A 21,048-nucleotide genomic window follows, 5' to 3' on the forward strand; every position below is an offset into this window, starting at 1 on the left:
TTACAGTGGAAGCGCAAGAGGCCCTGAGGCCGGTCCTGTTCCGCGAGGAATACATCCCCCCTCCCCCGCCCGCGCCCGGCGCCACGCGCCTGCCGGAGGAGATAGAGGCCGACATCCGGCGCCAGGAGGCCGCCCTGGAGAAGCTCATATTAGTGCATATCAAGTAAGCTTCAAAGCTTTCAGCAAATTTATTAACAATGACTTTATTTTGGGCTTTATAGGTTTGAATAAAGAAGTCCTGTGTCTTTTTTATTTTTTTTTTATTTGTAATAGACTTTTAAACAAAGCCATTTTTTTTTTTAAAGATCGTATTATAAGCCCCATGATTTTTTAAATTTTGTATTTCTGAAATGACTCCGCGAGTGACGTCACAGGTTCTTCTCTGTCAGTCCTGCCGATTGGTTCGTTTACAGTAAGAAAACCGGATATACTTCATGGATTTCTTATCATTAGTTAGTTCATTTAATTTATTTATTCAGATATTTAGAACATTTCAGAAAAATAAACCCAATTCATGCTAAATACAATATAATATAATAGATAGTTATGTTATTATAATTTATAATAAAGTTTAAAAAGAAAAATTATAAATTGGAAACACAGAATTAAGAATAGTCCAAAAGGAGCGTAGAAACATATTTGAATAAATCGGACTGTGTCTAAAAATCCCCCCTCTCTGCCCCACTTTCACTGCGCGCATGCGTGAAGTCGCCTCGTAATGTTGCCAGATTGCGAAAAATAAAATCATTACACAAATGTGAGATAATTACATTTTTAACATATTACAACAGAGATGAAGAACATTTAAGAAAGGGTAATATAGAAGTCTAGGCATCTACAGGGCTTATGACCTGTCAATGGCTGGTTTAAGTGGCCACTTTACACACTGTGTAACATTCACCATTCTGCCTATATTTGAATGTCTATATTCCTTCAATTCTTTCATCTGTTGATCTTTGTGAAGTTAAAGAGCTGAAACCTTTATTTATGCGGGTGAGATTCATCTAATTGAATTATTTCACCTACATACTAGGCAATGCCTGAAAATATTATTTTTTCAATTTCTATACTTCTTCATGGACCAGGTAATTTATCAACAATATTTTGAGTTTGTCCAAATTTTTGTAGACAAGGACTGGATTCAACTCCCTGGGGAGCTGTTTATATTAATATATAACAACAGAGATGAAGAACATTTAAGAGAAGGTAATATGTCTAGGCATCTATGGCTGGTTTAAGTGGCCACTTTACACACTGTGTAACATTCACCATTCTGCCTATATTTGAATATCTATATTCCTTCAATTCTTAAACCAGCCATTGACAGGTCATAAGCCCTGTAGATGCCTAGACTTCTATATTACCTTCTCTTCAATGTTCTTCATCTCTGTTGTAATATGTTTTATTTATGTAATAAATTACAATGAACTTCCATCAAGAATTTTCAGTTACAAACTTAAATGTTTTAGAAATGATGATTGTTTAATTTTAAAATAAATATTGACTCAATCAATACGCTTACAGTGCCAATCATTTGTAGTTTTACCCACTTATATTCGGGTACAAATTAATTAACATTTTTGTACATTACCCATCAAATAAATCACAACTCGCCGCTGGTATGCTGCAGTCGACTCTTCTCGAGAAGCAAATTAATGTAGTAAGGTTTGAAACAACACTGAAAGGTCACCTCGACCTTAAAATATGTTCATATAACCCTAACTGGTTTCAAAATTAATACCTAATAATGATGTTCGTCTGTCCAGCCTGCCGGAGACCGTCCTGTGGCTGGAGCCCCCGCTGGTCTGCTGCTGGCAGGAGGAGCGCGGCGCCTGGAGCACCGCAGACGTCCACGACCTCAAGTATAACGAGGACAAGTTCACCCTCACCTTCCGCATCGGCGTCATCAGTGAGTACCGCTCTTGCGTATTTATTTGTCATTCAGGTACTTCTTCTTCTTCTTATCAGCCTGTTTCTCTCTACTGCTGGATATGCTAAAACTGCCACCCGCCTACCAGGCGCATGCGGTGACTTTTATCAGTAAGGATGCTTACAAAATACCATCATATTCCTTATGTTAGCAGGTTTATCCAGAATTATTTAATAAGCTATTTAAGTTGTCCATCAGAGTAATAATAATTCATAGTTGACAATCAATAAATTGACGGAGCACAGGTGGGCGCGTCTAGGGGTGAAGCTGTCAATTTTCTTATTTTCTTCTCCTTTTTCCACTCCCAAGTGTAGCATGTGGACATCACCAGACGCTTCCGGGAGACCTTATCGTTAGCCCGCACCTCGCCTCCTCCGACGTCAATTCCGCGTCCCTTAGTTCCGCCGAACAAAGCTGAAAGATCGCCATCGGTGGTCTTCCGGGACGGCGCCCGTAGGCGTGAAAAGGAGATAACAATATAAACACCAAAACACCTAAGACCCGAGACAATCGTTCATAAATTTGGGCCAAGTGTCAATGATGCGCTATTTCAAACCTTATGATAAACGTTATTAGAGCCGTTTTTTCTTTGCATTATACAAGTTGGATGCTTCTTTCTCTCCGAGTCTCGAAAGAGAAATCTAAAACCTTATGAACCTAAAACGCATGCGCAAAAATTTGGACAAATGCTATGGGAACTAGACGCAAGTCGACAAGCAGCATCCCGCGTATACAACAAATACTATCAAGAACAACAACAACAACAAACCATCACGCCGTTACCCCGTAGGGGTAGGCAGAGAGGATAGAACGCCATAACACTCTATCTTGGCATACAGACCTCGCTTCCTCTACATTCATACATCTTCTTATGCACGCACGCCGATTATTCCTACTTTTGACATGTCCATCTTCAAGTATTTGATGGACTTGATCGTGCCATGTCTTTCTCGGTCTTCCTCGTTTTCTGCATCCATCAACATTTGCATCGTAGATCCTTTTAGTCGTTCTTTCGCTGTCCATTCGCTCTACATGTCCAAACCAACGCAGCACCCCTTTCTTGATTCTGTCAATAATGCATGTCTCAGCCTTACACACTTCACGGATCTCGACATTTGTGCACCTATCATACATCGTTTTACCACACATTCGCCTGAGGGATCGCATTTCGACAGCATTCAACCTACTTTCATCATTATTTTTCCAATTCCATACTTCGCTCCCATACATTAGAGTTGGAAGGTTAGAGGTCAAGAACAAGATACCTAGATATTCAGTACGTACGTTGGTATAGGAAATACGCATATGTAGCTAGGTATGTATACTAAAGATATTGTTTGAATCGCGTTCACCCGAACGTACTCAGTGAGAATTTTAGGAATACATTTTTGAAGGTTTTATTTCGTATTTATAATGTTTTTTTGTAGTAAAATTCATAGTATTTTTTAAATTTCAAGAGATGCGCCGCATTCACAGTATCTATGGACGGAACGCGCCTGCCACCCATCCCTCTCATACTCTATTTGAAAGAACAAATTTCCTAACTGTCAGACAACTTTATGTTAGGGAAGTTCTTACGAATTTCTGGTCTTCAATAAAAAATACAACAAAATACACAACAAAATATTAAAACAAGATATGCAATGAGCTGGGGTAAATCAAAGTAGAACTGCCTTTTTTCAGAGGCATTTTGCAGTATTGGGCCCTAGGGTTTTAAACATGTTGGATTCTGACATAAAAAGCGTCTGTCAGCTACAATGTTTATAAGTAGAAGGTGAGCAAGTGAATAAGGGATGAATCTCACCTACGCGATAAAGGTTTCAGCTCCTTTACTTCCCAAAAGTCAACAGATGGAAGAGTTGAGGAAATGTGGATGCCCAAATGTTTGCCCATGTGAGCAGAATAGTAAATGTTACACGGTGTGTAAAGCGGCCACTTAAAGCAGCCAATGACAGGCCCTGTAAATGCCTGGACTTTCATATTCCCTTCTCTAAAATGTTATCCGTCGCTGTTGTAATTTGTTAAACTATTTTGCTGTCAATAAATAAATAAAAAAATGAAATTGTTTGAATGTTTTTATAGATCCAATTGGCTTCGCCACCCTGAAGTATAGCAATCTGCCTTACCAAGGATGGGAACTTAAACCAAACGCCTCTCGGTAAGATCAAATTATAATTACTAGAAAAAGATTTTGAGAAGGGAATATGGAAGTCTAGGCATTTACAGGGCTTATGACCTGTCATTGGCTGGTTTAAGTGGCCACTTTACACACTGTGTAACATTCACCATTCTGCCCAAGTTTGAACATCCACATTTCCTCAACTCTTCCATCTGTTGACTTTTGTGAAGAAAAAGAGCTGAAACCTTTATCACGTGGGTGAGATTCATCCGGCTGAACCAAATCACCTACTAGGCAACGCCTGAAAACAATTTTTCAATTTTTATGCTTCTTCTTTTACCAGGTAGTAATTCAACAATGTTTGATTATGTCCAAATGCTTGCAGACTGGCTGGATTTCCTCCCTAGGGAGTTGTTCATATTTAAATTTATTTCAACGGGATGTTCAAACTTGGGCAGAATGGTGAATGTTACACAGTGTGTAAAGTGGCCACTTAAACCAGCCAATGACAGGTCATAAGCCCTGTAAATGCCTAGACTTCCATATTCCCTTCTCAAAAACGTTTTCCCTCTCTGTTGAAATAAATTTAAATATGAACAACTCCCTAGGGAGGAAATCCAGCCAGTCTGCAAGCATTTGGACATAATCAAACTAGAAAAAGATATTAACTTGTTGGAAAGAGTCCAAAGACGATCTTCAAAGTTGTCGCCGAGCCTAAAACGGCTTCCATATTTATTTTTATTTATTTATTTAACTTTTTGTACACAATGTTATTTGTACATTGGCGGGCTTATTGCCAAATAGCAATTTCTTACCACCAACCAATGAAATAAAAGTTTTTTTTTTATAATTCAAGTTACAGAACATATTCAATAGAAAATAAATATTAAAAAGCTAAAAATATATTAAAAATTGAAATAAACGTATTTGTTTATAAATTACCTTAAATCAGAACTATTACTCAATGGGAAAAAGAAAAAAAGAGGAAAGAGGAAAGGAGGAGAGATTAAGGAAGAGAAAGGAGATGTTTCTTCAGACGTGATTTAAACAGAGATAATGTAGCAACATCTTCGATGGTGGATGGGAGATGATTCCACAGTCAAGCCGGATGGATACTATATGAGTTAGAGAAGAAAGAGGAATTGTGGATGGGTATTAAGAGAGTGCCTTGAGAATTAGAACGAAGAGGTAAACCTTGAACTGATAAGCGTTGACGGAGGTATATAGGAGCGTTAGGACTATGAAGTACATTGAACAGAAGTGAGAGGGAGTGACAGTCTCTCCGCTGTCTAATTTTGAGCCATTTCAGTTGCCTACGATAATCAGAAATGTGGTCATATTTCCTAAGACCAAAAATGTACCTTATGCATGTATTCTGAAGTCGTTCGAGTTTATCGAGTTGCTCACAGCTTAAATCAGTCATGGAAACATCAGCGTAATCTAGAATGGGTAGTAGTAATGCTTGTACAAGGGTGCGTTTAGTATTTCTTAAACTAACATACAACCTACCCTACCTGACCTCTACGACTGAACTGTACAAAAAAACACACCCGTTTGACATAAACTACTTGACTAAAATTGAGACCTTAAAAATTGTGCACAAAATAACACTGGGAAACATACAAGACGACGACATAATATTAGTCAAAAATGCTGACATACACAAATATAACACCAGACAACAACAACACTATCATATTGAAAAAGCAAAGACAAACACAGGACAGTCAAAAATACTACATAATGGAATTAAACACTACAACGACCTACCTTACTACTTGAAAACTTTTACTGGAGACAAATTTAAAATCTATCTGAAAAAGCACATGATGACTGAACTAACTAGACTAGACGAGACATAAAATGACTTGACAATATTAAATTTCTAATGTAACCCTAACGGGTTTTTTAAAATTGTAAATAAATAAATTTTTAAAAATGGGTAAGAATTTTTGCAACCTTCTAAGTGAGTGTAGACTGAACAATATTTTGCGGCTTAATTCTAATGAATTAGTAATACTTTAATAAGTGAGCTCGCCAGCAGAGATGTACATCCATTTGTACTCCATATGTGGAGAGACAGGAGACTCTCGGTCTCACAACGCTGCAGGAACGGCGGGAATGGAGCGACCTGATAGTGGCCTACAAGATACTCAACAGTCACTTTATTTTATTTCTCCTACTACTACCATCACGCCATTTTCCCGTAGGGATAGGCAGAGAGAATGGACCGCCACACACGTCTATCCTGGCATACATTCCTATCTCCTTCCACATTCATACATCTTGTCATACACGCCCTTCGGTTCTGTCTGCTTTTGACATGACCAGACTTAAGATTTTGGTTTATCTGATCGTGCCACGTCTTCCTCGGTCGTCCTAGTCTCATGTTGCCGTTCATTTTCGCCATATATACTTGTTTTACCATTCTTTTGTCGTCCATTCGTTCTACGTGACCAAACCATCTCAGGATTATTTTATTTTTATTTTATTAACGGCAAATCTGCCTTTTACAAAAATTTATAATACTAACATATTTGGCTTAATATACTTTAATTTTTTTAAAAACATGGAATTACGAATAGTCCAGAAGGAGCGTAGAATCATATTTGAATACATCGGACTGTGTTCAATAATTCCCCCACTTAGACACACTTTCGCCACGCGCATACGTAAAGTCACCGGGTAATGTGTCGGGTTGTGGTCCCGTGGCTAGTGTCTCGGAATCACAGACCAAAGGTCCGTGGTTCGAATCCCACTCTACCCCAACTTGATTCCATTTTCTAATAGTGAGTTATTCACAACTCATTGAGAATGGCCCTCTATATTAAATATTTGGGTAAATCATAAGAACGCAAATATTTCTTTTTTTTTTTTTTTTTTAAAATGATGCTTGATGGGAAAAAAAAATCATAACACAAATGTAAGGTAAAAAAAAAGCAACCTGTTACTTTTAAAAAAAAATTATTGTGCACGCGGAAACATTGATTGACACAACAGATAAGATAAATAAAGGGTCATTTAAATGATTATTAATAAGAGTAATTCAATTTATGAACTTTGAAGTTAAAATATAAAACAAATTTTATTTGACACAAAACAAATATTTTTATATCATGTTGAATAATATTTGATGTTTTAAAGATAATGTCGTTCAAATGTCCCCCACGGCGTTGTTTAATCCGAGGTCTAATTTTCATTAGTTCTTTTATAAAATGAGCAAAGTAGGGTTAAAAAAAAATCTACCTTGGCAATACTAACGAAATTTCCATTTTGTTTCTTCGACAATTTGACAGATGGAAAAATAATTCAATTTTTAAGTAATTCATTTGCTACTTAAACGTTCGTTTGTTAATTATACATGAAATGTGATGCCATTTCTTTAAGATCCTAGCAGTATTTCTGCACTTCAAAAGGACACAACACGGCATAGTTGAATTCAAATCAGGAGTTGCGTACTGAGCGACGTCTACAATGAAACTAATTGGGCAAAACGTAAACCTACTCATTTATGAGTTGTTGAGTCGCCTTCTGTTTGATGTGCGTATGCGGTTTCTGAAATTCTTAATTCTATGTTTATCACATTTAAAAAAATATCAATAGTAATGCCCAAATACACATATTCATTAACTACACCAATGTTTTCACATAATATGGCCATACCATTATGAAGACAGTTAAAACTATGAGAGACTATATTAATTTGATTCAGTGCTGGTACATGAGGGGATCTAACATGCATAGTTTTAGTCTTTATTGCATTTATTATAAGACCCGCTTCCACACCAAAATGTTCTAAACAATTACCTCCAAAGCATTGAGCATGTTAGGTTTCATAATTCGAATGAGTAAACACTTTGATAATCCAAAGGCCCTTATTTCATTATATTATACATTTGTCAGAAGCCATTTGGAGTACGCCTCTCAGATGCCATATATATAAGTAGAATAGAAAATATTCAAAACAAATTTATAAAGTACCTTAAATACAAAACCGGTATTTCTTGTGTATCTACTCTCACTGCCTCCACCTTCCGTGGAATCATTTCTCTACAATACCGCAGAGTGTGTGCGGACCAACTACTGCTTTACAAAATTATGACAGAAATGGTTGACTGTACAGAGCTGCTTGGTTTAATAACAATACATGTGCCAGCCAGGATTTGTAGACGGTACCACCTGTTTCATGTACCAATAAGTAAAACATCGTATGTTAAAAATGCTTTTTTTCGTAGGACTTTTTCAATGTACAATACAAAATTTAAAAGTATAGATTATACAAACATCACTCTGTCAGATTTAAAATTTACACTAAAAATGTATTATGTAACTTAGTAGACATTATAATAATAAATATGTACATCTCCCCTCCCCTCCTTATCCTCTCTTCAAGCATTCTTGTCCTTATCCCGCCCAATTTACAGTAACTTAATGTTCTTAAAATAAATATTTTAAAAATCTTTGATTATTGAGTACATGAAAATAACATTTTTGAATGTATAAATTGTATGTATTTATTTGATATGTAATATATTTTCTTTACTAACTTTGTATACTATGTGGAAATCTGTTATTAGTTCTGAGTTTATACACTATATCTGTTTGTTTACTAAAAATATGTATGTAGAACTGTTGATTTCCCTAATAAAATAAAATAATAAAATAAATAAAATAATAAAATGATATTTTTCCCGTATTCTTAATTTGATTTTTTTTTCATTTAAACTATTTGATTGCTGTGTTTATAGCGATGGTGTTGTGGTGACAATTATGGGCGCCATTATAGTCCTCGAGGTGGAAGTACTGAGCAGCGGGATCAAGGTCAAGTCCATTCAGAACGGAGCCACCAAGGCTCTGCAGAACATGGTCTGCAAAACCTTCACCCTCAAGGAGCTGATCAACGTAAGTCATTCTAATGCTGTCCACTTTGCACTGCCATTGCGTGACGAATCCAAGAATTTTACGCACTATAGGGTACTAATTTTACTTTAATCGGGTTGTGGTCCCGTGGCTAGTGTTGCGGACTCACGGATCAGAGGTCCTAGGTTCGAACCCCCTCTACCCCAACTTGGTTTCCATTTTCTAATTATAATAATATTTGGCTGATTTATATAGCGCCATTTTTGTAAAAAATCACCTCAAGGGCGCTTTACAATTGTATATCTAAACTTACATTCTAACTAAACTTAAGTGATATATTATATTTTCAGATTTAAAATTGAGGATATGATAGTCTAAAGAAGTGGGATTTTAGTTGGGATCTGAACTGACTGGGACTGTCGATGGTTCGTAAGTTTGAAGGCAATCGGTTCCAGGCAGAGGGGCCGGCGGCGGCAAAAGCACGATCTCCAAATCTAGTGTAGTGATTTCGACAAGTTTTCCTCTTCCTGAATCAAATGCTGACCTAAGAGTAGATTTTCTTTGCCATGTATTTTCCCTAATACAAAGGTCCGATAGGTATTTTAGAGCCATTTCATGAAGGGATTTGAATACTGTCCAGCACAGCTTGTATTTTATTATCTCCTGGCTTTTTAACCAGTGCAAATCTCGAAGATGTTGTGAGATGTGAGAATATATTTTTACTCCCGTAATAAGCCTCGCTGCTGCATTGGAAACAGATTGAAGTTTATTAGTTTGATATTTTGGGAGATTTGCGTATATTCCATGACAGTAATCTAGACGCGAAACGACATAAGCATTTACAAGAGCTTTAGTTGCGTCTTTAGGAATATTTCTCCGCACGGATTCGATCTGTCGGAGATGGAAGAAACCAGCACTTACCGTTTTATTCACCTGAGAATGAAGAGAATAGTGAGTTAATTACAACTCGTTGAAAATGGCCGTCAAAATTGAAATATTTTGGTAAATTATAAGAACGCTAATATTTCTTTATTATAAAAAAAAAGTTTAAAAAAATAAATAATGTTCAAATTTTGTTTGTTTTGTTAAAAATCTAAATATTCTAATTCTGTATTTCTTCTATCTTGATGTTAGGTAGGTACCATAAGGATGGGAAAGAAAGGTAATCGGCCAGTAGCTCAATCACAAATAACTATCGACGTGCTTAAAAACATGCTAAGCATTTGAGCGATAAGCAATGAACAACAATGCTCATGCTCAAGTTATCGCAGTCATAAGTCAACGCGTGTGTAATCTCTAAGTCAACGCTCGTGTCGGTTTGTTTTTTGTTTTCCTCGTAAATAAAAACAGTTCACTGGCGAAAAATCGGCGTTTGCTATAAAGAATAATACAATATATTGCATTTGCAAAATAGTAAGGAGTATCTAATATAAAAAAGTGAAAATTTAATTACAATTACTATGGCGACTGCTTTTCTTGACATTTGGCTCGCCAACCGCCGCGCCGGCTAAATGCAATGAACAGCGTGATAAATAATAAATAAATAAATGAAAGAAGCAGTTTTGGAATATTTTCCATATTTACACCGGTGAAATTCAAATTTGTGATTGCGCAGCAGGATTATACGTCGCGAAACGTAATATTTTGACATTTAATATTAGGTGTTCACACGGATGTTGTATTGTGATCGTGAATACGATAATCAACCATGGTGACAAATTGTTATCACGTCGCTTATTAGCACGTCGACAGTTATTTGTGTTTGAGCTACTGGAATAATATAGATAAATGCTGTTATTTACTAATAAGGCATTACCCCGCGATAAAAGGATGTACGAAGGGTATTATCCTCGGCTCTACCCGACCGAGTTTCTCCAGGGTGTGCTCGGCTACAACAGTTTAGAGACTAGAAGGAATGTGTATTTGGCTACACATTTTTATCGATCGCGATGCGCGGTATGATCGATAATCCTGAGATTATGATGAGCATTGGTTTGTATGTTCCTGATAATTACCTAAGACAGCGTCAGCATAGATTATTTCATATTTCGATATACAGGACTACCCTGCCTGTTGGAAGGGCTACCGCTACGCTGAACAACATCGCTCTGAATGTTGATCTGTTCTATGTATCCGAAGGGGTTTCCCGGAGCAGGATTCTCCTACTACTTTGACATGAGTCTCTAGAATGTATTTTTTTATTTTTTATTATATGTACGTATTGAATATATGTTTGTAATGTATATGTTGTATTCAAATAAATGAATACAAACTAATACCACTTTCGGATAAAGGGATTTTGAGTATTATTCACTGCAATGGTTCTCACCTGTTCAGAATCCATGTCCGGGACTCTGCCATTTGCGAATGTCAGCTAGATGAGGAAGATTTAAACCATATTTTTTTCGGATGCCCCATAAATGATTGTTATCCTGATTTCCTATCCGACCTCTCTGATATTAATATCCCATTCCCTATTCATATTCTAACTCTCCTGTCCCCACCCAATAAAGTGTATTTAAAATCTTATGTAAATATCTAGTTGTAAATAGTGTAAAGTTGTAAATATGTTTTATTATTATATGTTTATATTATATTAAATACTAACATACTAACTTGTACATATTATATTACTAACACATGTGTAAAAAACAAAAATACTCGACACTGGCCAGAACACTCCGAATAGAGAAGTGAAAAGGCCATGAAAAAACGAAGAAGAAGAAGAAGAGTATTATTCAATTAAAATCTATAGCCTACTTCCACCATCTATTAAAACAATTAGTAACGAGAAAATGTTTAAAAAGGCTCTAAAAAAGTGGATAATTTGCCCAATCCAATATTGTGATTTAGTTAGTTTTTTAGGTTTTTATTAATTTCATTGTGCGTTTTGTAATATAAATAATATAGATTTACATTTGTACGTAGTAATTAAACAATCTGAACATTTTGTTAATTATCTCTGTTTATTAAATTAGTCTTCTTTGTTTATTCTCAAATGTAAAAATATTTAAATAAAAAGTATATTTTTAAGTGTCCTCGGCACGGGTAACCCCAGTCTCCAGTGAGGTCACATTATTTTTATTATTAATGATAGTTTGCAAGAGAAAACTATGTAGAAATAAAAGATAACAAAAATTGAATTGAAAAAAATAATCAAATTATTTTTTGTCTTCTGCCACAATTGGACCAATGTCCGGTAGATGAAGATGCGAATTGGCAATCCCCTCGTCAGAATTAGTTGTTTTTGTGCAGAGATTGCAAGCCGGGGGCGTCGACATGTTCCCGACCGAGGATGCCCCCATTCTCGTGGAGGGCAGCTGCCCCAAGCTGCCCGTGATGGAGGAGCACCTGTACCACTGCATGGCGCACTGCTGCACGGCCTACAACTTCCAGTGGTCCAGGTAAGCCCACCTCACCAACAGCAATTTTAAAACAGCAATTTTTTACCACCTCTAGTACCGACGCGTGACGCTGCCGGGTCTAGTACTCCTCAATACGCGTTGAAAGTGACAACCACCGAGCAATTTTTCCTTTAATTACGATTAGAATCGAGAGTGTTCAAAAAAAATTCCTGAAAAAACTAGATTACAAATTTCATTTGCATTTTCCAGATTATTTAGCTTCATTAAAATTTTATAATCTTGATTCATTAGCACACAGAAGAGATATGTTTGATCAGATCCTGCTTTACCAAATTGTAAATAATAAATTCGATTCCCCGGAACTCATTAATCTACTTGCTTACCGTGTCCCCTCCAGGCCAACTAGACTCTCTGATATTTTCTGTATTCGTAAAATTAAAACTAATCATCGGAAACATTATACGATCCCTCGTATATGTGAAACATTTAACAAAAAATTTAATAGTCTTGATGTATTTAACACTTCATACAATATGTACAGAAGAGAATTAATAGGCTTGATTCATGCTCTTCATTCATAATTCAAATAATCATTAAATCAAATTCAATTTTCCACTCTTACTTTCCTTCAATCATCCTTTACCGCTCCTTATCAATTTCCTTATTTTCCTTTCCACTATCTCCTTGTTTTGTCCAAATATGGATAAATAAAAATAAGATAAATATATCTTATTTTAATATATAGTATATTTATTATTTATATAGTTTAAACTTCAAGCCGTTGTCGCTTTATTACAGTATTATTTAGTGAATACATATAATTGGATGGCAGGCCCTACTATGTATACATTTTATATAGTTTTTAAAAAATATATATATAAATTTAACGTGTACATCTGTTCGTATTCGAAATAAATAAAATAATCATTTAAATTTTTAATCATTCTGAGGTTGGCACTTTCTTTCTTAAAAGCCTATTTAAAATATAAAGGAGAAATGAATAAATTTTGTAATATTTCTCTATTACAACCATCGAATTTTCACTACAAGCTGTCCCTCCGTACATTTTGCAGGTGGAATGTGAGTGCCGGGCGGAGAGCCGTTGTCCAGCAAGTCAGAGAATATTTGCTGTCGGATATTGAGGTGAGTTTCCAAGGCCCAGTCGCACTAAAAATCAAAATTTTGAAAGCAAGGAAGTTCTTACTATTATTTAACACTTTATATACATATACAGCATACAGGGTGTTCTTTAAACCCTGTCGCATCCGAAACCACGATGACCAGTATGAGCAAGAAGACCTATTGGCACATTAAAATACATTTTTAGAACGAATAAAATTTACAAAAATAAAATATTTAAAAAAATCAATGGTTGCTCACTTCCGCAAGGGAGAAGCGAGGAGCGGGGAGGGAGGAGTCTGATACACCGTCAACCACATGGCCACGCCCCCCTCGCTTCTCCCCTGCAGAAGTAAGCAACCATTTGTTTTTTTAAATATTTTATTTTTAAAAAATTTCTGCGCTCTAAATATTTTTTTTAATATGCTAATATGTCTTCTTGCCGATACTGACCACCGTGGTTTCGTATGTGACCTGGTTTAAAGAACACCCTGTATATACATATAAGGGCGTTTCTTCCTACCTACCCAAACCGTTCAGTTTGAGAAAATTACAAAAACATGAACTTATTCTAAGGAATTATACTGAATCTTAAAATTGCATATGGTGTCTACGAAGATCCTCCAGGCATCTCTGTCGGCTGCCAGCTCCTGTGAATCCTCCCAAGTCATGTTCTCGTCCCAAAGTTCTGACATAAACTGCCGACGAACAGTCAGCAGTGGACGTCCAGGACGTCGAGAACCTGATACCTTGTAAAATCAATACCTTGGGCATCAAGGCGTGAAGTGTTACGCAGTACATGGGTTTTTGCAATATTGATTTTTAAACCCATGCATGCAGAGTACCTATTTAGGCTATCTACAGTGGCCTGAAGACCCCTGACTGAATCATCAATTATAGCCGCATCATTAGCATACTGTAGGTAGCAGAGTTTTTGTAAGGAGGAGGAGATGGATAGTCCTCGACCAAGTGGAATTGACTTCCTTAGGATGAAGTCCATGAGGATTATAAAAAGGAACGGTGCAAGGACGCAACCTTGACGAACTCCGGTGGTGACCTCAAACATTTGTAGAAAAAAATTAAATTTTATAAAAAATTAAAAACAAAAATTAACTAAAAAAATAATTAACACTATACTATGAAGAGAGGAGAGGAGATGGGAAGGAAATAAGAAGGAGAAAGGAACAACTCAAATATTTAGATTGTGACATTTCAATCTTGATTTAAATTAACTCTTGATTAAAATGACAGCTGCCAAACTAATGTCAATAGCGATGGGAAATTACTGATCACTGATCATGTACCGATCAAATCGATTTTATCAGGTTTTTCATCCAAACATGAAACTCTGTTTCCGAAAATTGATATAAAAACGCAAAAACAAGCCTATTATAGTGTGTTTAAGACAATTATTCACCAAAAAATAAGGTATTTATACTTTTTTCATTAACATCAAATAAATAATTATTTTATTCGATCAATTTACATTGATGAATTTGTCCCATCTCTAACATTTTTGCAAAATGATGTAACCTTGTGAGAACGTCGTTAATAATTAGGTTTATTTTAGTTTTTTTTGTTTTAAAGTTGATTATATATAATTATGTTTTACAAAGTTATGTCATCACTATTGCTGACAACTGTCATTCTAAATCAAGCTATATTTTAAGGACTATAGCATTTGATAAATGGACTTTGTTGCAGACTTTTGAGATTCTCCACGTGACGCCGTTGAGGGCGACTCTTGTAGAGGCTACGGAAGTCTCAGCCGAGTACAGTACGGACCCCATACCTGATTTGGCTGTAAGTTAGAACATCGCCCCTTTTTTTGTTCATATTCGTATCCCCCGTTTGCACCTTTATACGCTGATGATATGCCACTATACATATATCATTTCGGGCTCGAATGATGACATTGACGAAGCACACAAAGTAATGTCACATGCACTCGAGCATATCTCTTCGAGGATAAAATAAATGACTTCTCATTAATCCAACAAAAAACCCAAATTGTACTAAAAATGCAATAGAATTAGGAATAGTCCAGAAACTGCATCAAACATAAGGCGACTTAACTACTCTTAAAGGATTAGTTTTACGTTTTAGTCCATTAGTTTTTTTGTAGACGTCGCTCAGTACGCAACTCCTGATTTGAATTCAACTATGCCGTGTTGTCGTTTTAAAGTGTATAAATCCTGCTAGGATCTTAAAGAAACAGGATGGGATCACATTTCATGTGTAAGTAGCAAATGCATTACTTAAAAATTGAATTATTTTTCCATCTGTCAGATTGTCGAAGAAACAAAATATAAATTTCATTAGTGTTGCCAGGGTAGTAATTTTGTTTACCCTACTTTGCTCATCTAGTGAGAGAATTAATGAAAATTGTATCTCAGGTTACTCTGTGGTGGACATTTGATCGACATTATCTTCAAAACATCAAATATTATTTAACATGATATAAAAATATCCGTTTTGTGTAAAATAAAATTTGTTTTATATTTTAAGTTTAAAGTTCATTTATTCAATTACTTTTATTAAATGACCCATTACGTATCTACTCTGTTGTGTCAATCAATGTTTCCGCGTGCGCAATAAAATTTTAGAGAAATTAACAGATTGCTTTTTTGCGTGTTATGATTAATTTTTTTTCCCATCAAGCAACATTACGCTGCGGCCTCACGAATGCGCGGAGAAAGTAGGGCATAGTGGGGGAATTAATGGACACAGTCCGATGTATTTAAATATGATTCTACGCTCCTTCTGGACTATTCTTAATTCTATGGTGCCACGATTCGCATCTTTAGAGGAGAGTGGGTGTTATGTTAGCATTATATCCTTGTTAAAAACACTTGTAATTTGATTTCAGTTCTATCCGGATGTGTACAGCCTGATCGCAGGACACGGGGGAGAGGAAGCCAAAGAAATATTATCCCAAATTTCCTGGGAGCTGGTGGAAAACGTCAAAGATCTTCTCTGGGCTGTTAAGCCGTGTAGCTTCTCGTAGATTTAATTTGGATATTCGCGCAACGTCCAGGTTGTTTGCCATTTTTAAAATCTCTTCTACTTTAGATGTTATTTAATTGTCCATTTTTAATAAACAAACTCTCAAACTGATAATAAATTGACAAAGTTCACGAAACGCGTGTTATTATTAGTGATGAAACGGATAGTGTTTTGGCCAGATACCGGATATTCGGCGAGCCCCTGAGCGGTATAGCCGGATACCCGGCCCACTGCTTCTTTTTTTCAAGAAAATATATTTTTATTGATGTATTTTAACAGAGATGAAGAATATTTTATAGAAGGTAATATAGAAACCACCGTTAAACTACTGGGACTCATCCAATTCTGACCTTCCTCTTGACGCTCAAATTAGTAGAACGATAAGTTCATGCTTTTACCAGCTGAGACAGATTAAATGCATACGCAAAAATTTGCCAGTTGATGCCGCCCGTCAATTAATAAATGCGTTTGTAGTGTCTAGAGTCGAGTATTGTAATGGTATCTACGCAGGTCTACCAATGAATAAAATGACTCGCCTACAGTCTGTATTGAATGCCGCAGCGAGACTTATTTTTGGTATCTCTAAGTTCAGTCATATTAGGAAGTACTCCCGAAGGGGAATTACACTGGCTACGGTTACCACAGAGGGTGGAATACAAACTCTGTTGGCTTATGTATAAGTTACTGCACAACTCTGCTCCAGAATAGATATTCTGTCCCCTTAGATAAGGGGACTCTGCATTCCAGATGAACTAGCTGACAGACGTCTCACGCTTAGATCAGCCACATCAACGTCGAAAGGAAAAGTTATACCTCTACGCAAACAGCGCACTAAATTTGGCGAACGCGCATTTGCGGTCGCAGGCCCTACGGCATGGAATGCTCTCCCAGCAGAGGTCCGAAACTGTGAGAGTGAAGTGATGTTTCGGAAAAAACTTAAAACCCACTTGTTCTCTAAATCATTTGAATAAATCCGTAGCATGTAACAACATAATAAATTGTTTTAATTAAATTACAAATTTAAAAGCTTCAATTAAATTAATTTAACAATATAATCACCATGTAAAGCGCCCTTGAGGTATTTTATTACGAAAATGGCGCTATATAAGTTATCCATAATACTAATAATAATAACGCTTGGTCGGGAAAACGAATTCCCACGCGGGTGCGGGGCGAGAAATAGCGGGGACGAAGCCCTAGGGCTTCTACGATATAGTGGACTGTATTTTTTAATTTTAATAAATATGGTGAATATCTTTGATATTCGGTATGCGATGTCAATCAGTCACAACCCCAACAAATGAAATGGATCAGGAATGGAAGCCACTAACCCGGTTCATTCTCGATGGAATTGCGGTCCGACTGGTCGATTGCGAGCGGCATCAACACTAGGACAGGCCCCCGACCTGGAGCTGAACACTGGTGGTTGGTGGAAACAATGATGCAGCACACAATTGGCGAAAAAATATACAACACGAGGTCCTGCTGTGGCGGGTTATCAAAAGATACTGGAGCTGGGAAGTGAGCAGTTGTTGTGGGTAAAGGATATTGAATTGTGACAATGATCAAAAATGCATACCCACATAATTCGCAACCAACACTAAATATTCCTTGTTAACCGGGGACGAAGGAGCATATGAAGCGAGTGAGGCTGAGGCTCACTAAGAAATCATTGCTATTCACCAGTACCTAATATGTATTTTAATTCGCATTATATCAACACTTTATGAAGATAAATAACTAGCAACCAATATAAAAATGCTCAAAGATGCCTACAAACATGGTCTGTACTGAGTTCAACAATGTTTGAGTATGTCCAAATGCTTGCAGACTGGCTGGATTTCCTCCCTAGGGAGTTATTAATATTTAAATTTATTTCAACAGGGAGGGAAAACATTTTTGAGAAGGGAATATGGAAGTCTAGGCATTTACAGGGCTTATGACCTGTCATTGGCTGGTTTAAGTGGCCACTTTACACACTGTAACATTCACCATTCTGCCTATGTTTGAACATCCACATTCTCTCAACTCTTCCATCTGTTGTTGACTTTTGTGAAGGAAAAGAGCTGAAACGGAAACACTGAGAAAACATTATAACAATAATAAAATATAATTATACCTTTTTAAAACTAACTCAGAAACTATTTCACTCACACAATAGGCTGCTCGCGTACACGGTAATAGAATAAAACAACGAGTAAAAGTGTATCTGCTATTAGAATCGGTACATTTTGCGCTCTCGCTAGTCTGGCAATCGAGCGGTTAAGCGACCATTGCGGGTGGGGATGAGAAAAACAAAGTTTGACCAGTTTAAAATTTATTTACAAATTATAAATGCTTACAATATAGTTTGAGAACATCGTCCTCTTTGGGCCTGTTTCATTTTTAAACATATATCAAAGAACGGGCCCTCATTTTTTATATAATATATATGCATACATATATATTTATAATATATTCCATTTTTATCTCTAATTTATCACTAATATTAAACCTAATGTCCTAAGGAGACGCCACAATGTATTTATAACTAGAGATAAAACGTACAGTGATTTGGTCGGAGACCGAATATCCAGCGTCCAGATACCAATTATCCGGCAGTCGGATACCAATTTCCGGCGGCCGGATACCAAATTTCCGGCGGACAGATACCGAAATTAACGAAATGCAACAGACAGAACCCCGATCCGTCAGAGCGTAGCTGAGGTTTTTCTCTGAAGCTAGAAAAGCGCAGTCGTTTACTGCCAACAAATACTTAAAATTTTGTATTTATTCATCGCAATTAACCCCAAGTATTTAATTATTAAAAATAAATTTGTGATTAAAATTACGCCTTGTTTACCTTCAGTATCTGGTATCTGGCCATGCTGTAACAAATATACGGCCAGATACTCCATTCTAAAAAAAGGCAGGATACTCATTTCATCTCTAATTATAACATTAATACCAATTCTTTTAAAACAGCTTAAATAAATATAGACAAATTTCGTGTAAGCGTATGTTAATTCTTTAATCTGTACAATCAGTGAAAAAGATACCGTAACAATTTTCATAATTTAGTATTTATAGCTAATTTTGCGAACACCAATGTATTTTTTAACACATTTTTAACATTGTGTTCGCGAATTCAATTCAACGCCTACAAAATTAAAATCAATACAAAATATATTTACATCCCACAAAATAATTATTAACAGTAAACAATAAGATGCTTATATTCTATTTTATTTTTAGTGGCTAAAATTTTTTGTCAATTCGCGGATTACGCGATAAAATTTATTTTTTAGAACGACGTTTAAGACCAACAACTATCCGTAAAGCTGTTTCACATAAATTATTGCTTTGTACAAAGTGGTTTTCATAATATCAAATTTCACCATAAATATAACTGTGCCTTGATGAAGAAAATCAGTGGGTCTTTTGTGTTTTTAGCGGACAGAGTCAAAAAAATATATTATTATAATCACTAGGCTATTTTAAACATGATGTCATTGGTTTGCCTAATATGCAAGAGGTCTCGGGTTCAACTCCCGATACGATCGCCAATGAAGAAGTTCAGTGGTTTAAAAAAAAAAAAAAAAAAACTTTATGTACAATATTTGAGTTTGTCCAAATGTTCGTAGACAAAAGACTGGATTTCACCCCCTCGGGAGTCATTAAGATAACAAATTACAACACGGATGGAGAATACCTTAAATAAGGGAATATCGAAGTCTAGGCATCTACAGGGCTTATGACCTGTCATTGGCTGGTTTAAGTGGCCACTTTACACGCTGTGTAACATTCACCATTTTGCCTATGTTTGAACATCCATATTTCTTCAATTCTTCCATTTGTTGATTTTAGTGAAGTTAAAGAGCTGAAACCTTTATTGTTGCGAAGAGATTCATCTGACTGAATTATTTCACATACGAACATTTGGACAAACTCAAAATATTGTTGATAATATCCAATTGTTTGGGCTCCCCTATAGCTTGGCGCATTATTACTCTGAAATCACAACACTCTGTCACTTGATGATTTAGAAGAACTTGTGACGTCTTTTAGAGCGGTAAAATTTTATTAAAATCAATTTTATTAATTTTTTCATATGTTTAGAGAAATTTATTCGTACAATAAAATGCTCTAATTTTAAGCGCGTGCAAGAAACATAGCTTATATCCAATTTCCCTAGGCACTGAACTCCCCCATTGTAAAACATTTAAGTTTGTTAGTCAAAATTGTTGATTACTGATTGATAGTCAAAATAATTTATTATAGAAATAAAATGGCAGAGATACTTAAACCCACAAATTTACGATAACCAGTGACCGGTTTCATCGGTTTCAGGACATCGAATCGGCAGTCATAGCCTCAACGATATATTAATGTATTCAAACTCAGTATTTTATTTCTATAATAAATTATTAAAATAACATTATATAAACTCTTGTATTTACCCCGCAACACTTTGTAAACAGGTCCTTCAGTCAAAAATAATTCAATTCAATTACTATAATATAATTTTGGATTCTCTATCCCGACTATTTTTGTATGAATACAGTGAATTTTATATATATTAAAGATAACAGTCTCGATAATGTCGCGAAAGCGGTGAAACTGGTCACTGGTTATCACTTGTCCTTTATTTCTATAGTAGATTAATTGAT

At 35.9% G+C, this 21,048-nt stretch overlaps 1 protein-coding gene across 1 annotated transcript; it reads left to right on the forward strand.

Moving 5' to 3' along the window:
* Positions 1 to 21: 21 nt before the first annotated feature.
* On the forward strand, positions 22 to 16,500 carry LOC148271542 (dynein axonemal intermediate chain 7-like). The gene is made up of 8 exons (XM_088241268.1): positions 22 to 163; positions 1,767 to 1,909; positions 4,013 to 4,088; positions 8,798 to 8,951; positions 12,165 to 12,313; positions 13,348 to 13,417; positions 15,098 to 15,196; positions 16,263 to 16,500. The coding sequence occupies exons 4-8, from the start codon at positions 8,820 to 8,822 to the stop codon at positions 16,398 to 16,400; spliced, it is 588 nt and encodes a 195-aa protein (XP_088097394.1). The 5' UTR covers positions 22 to 163; positions 1,767 to 1,909; positions 4,013 to 4,088; positions 8,798 to 8,819; the 3' UTR covers positions 16,401 to 16,500.
* Positions 16,501 to 21,048: the final 4,548 nt, after the last annotated feature.

Source organism: Micrasema longulum, unplaced genomic scaffold (genome assembly GCF_059751315.1).
Source record: "Micrasema longulum isolate JH-2025_06_02 unplaced genomic scaffold, ASM5975131v1 h1tg002807l, whole genome shotgun sequence".
In the NCBI taxonomy this organism is placed as follows: Eukaryota; Metazoa; Arthropoda; class Insecta; order Trichoptera; family Brachycentridae; genus Micrasema; species Micrasema longulum.

What these genes read in the sequence shown, in the direction of transcription:
- LOC148271542 (XM_088241268.1), top strand. Translation starts at nt 8,820, where the DNA reads ATGGGCGCCATTATAGTCCTCGAGGTGGAAGTACTGAGCAGCGGGATC. An exon ending in ATTTGCTGTCGGATATTGAG is followed by an intron (nt 13,418 to 15,097) that starts GTGAGTTTCCAA and finishes ACTTTGTTGCAG; the next exon opens with ACTTTTGAGATTCTCCACGT. An exon ending in ACCCCATACCTGATTTGGCT is followed by an intron (nt 15,197 to 16,262) that starts GTAAGTTAGAAC and finishes ATTTGATTTCAG; the next exon opens with TTCTATCCGGATGTGTACAG.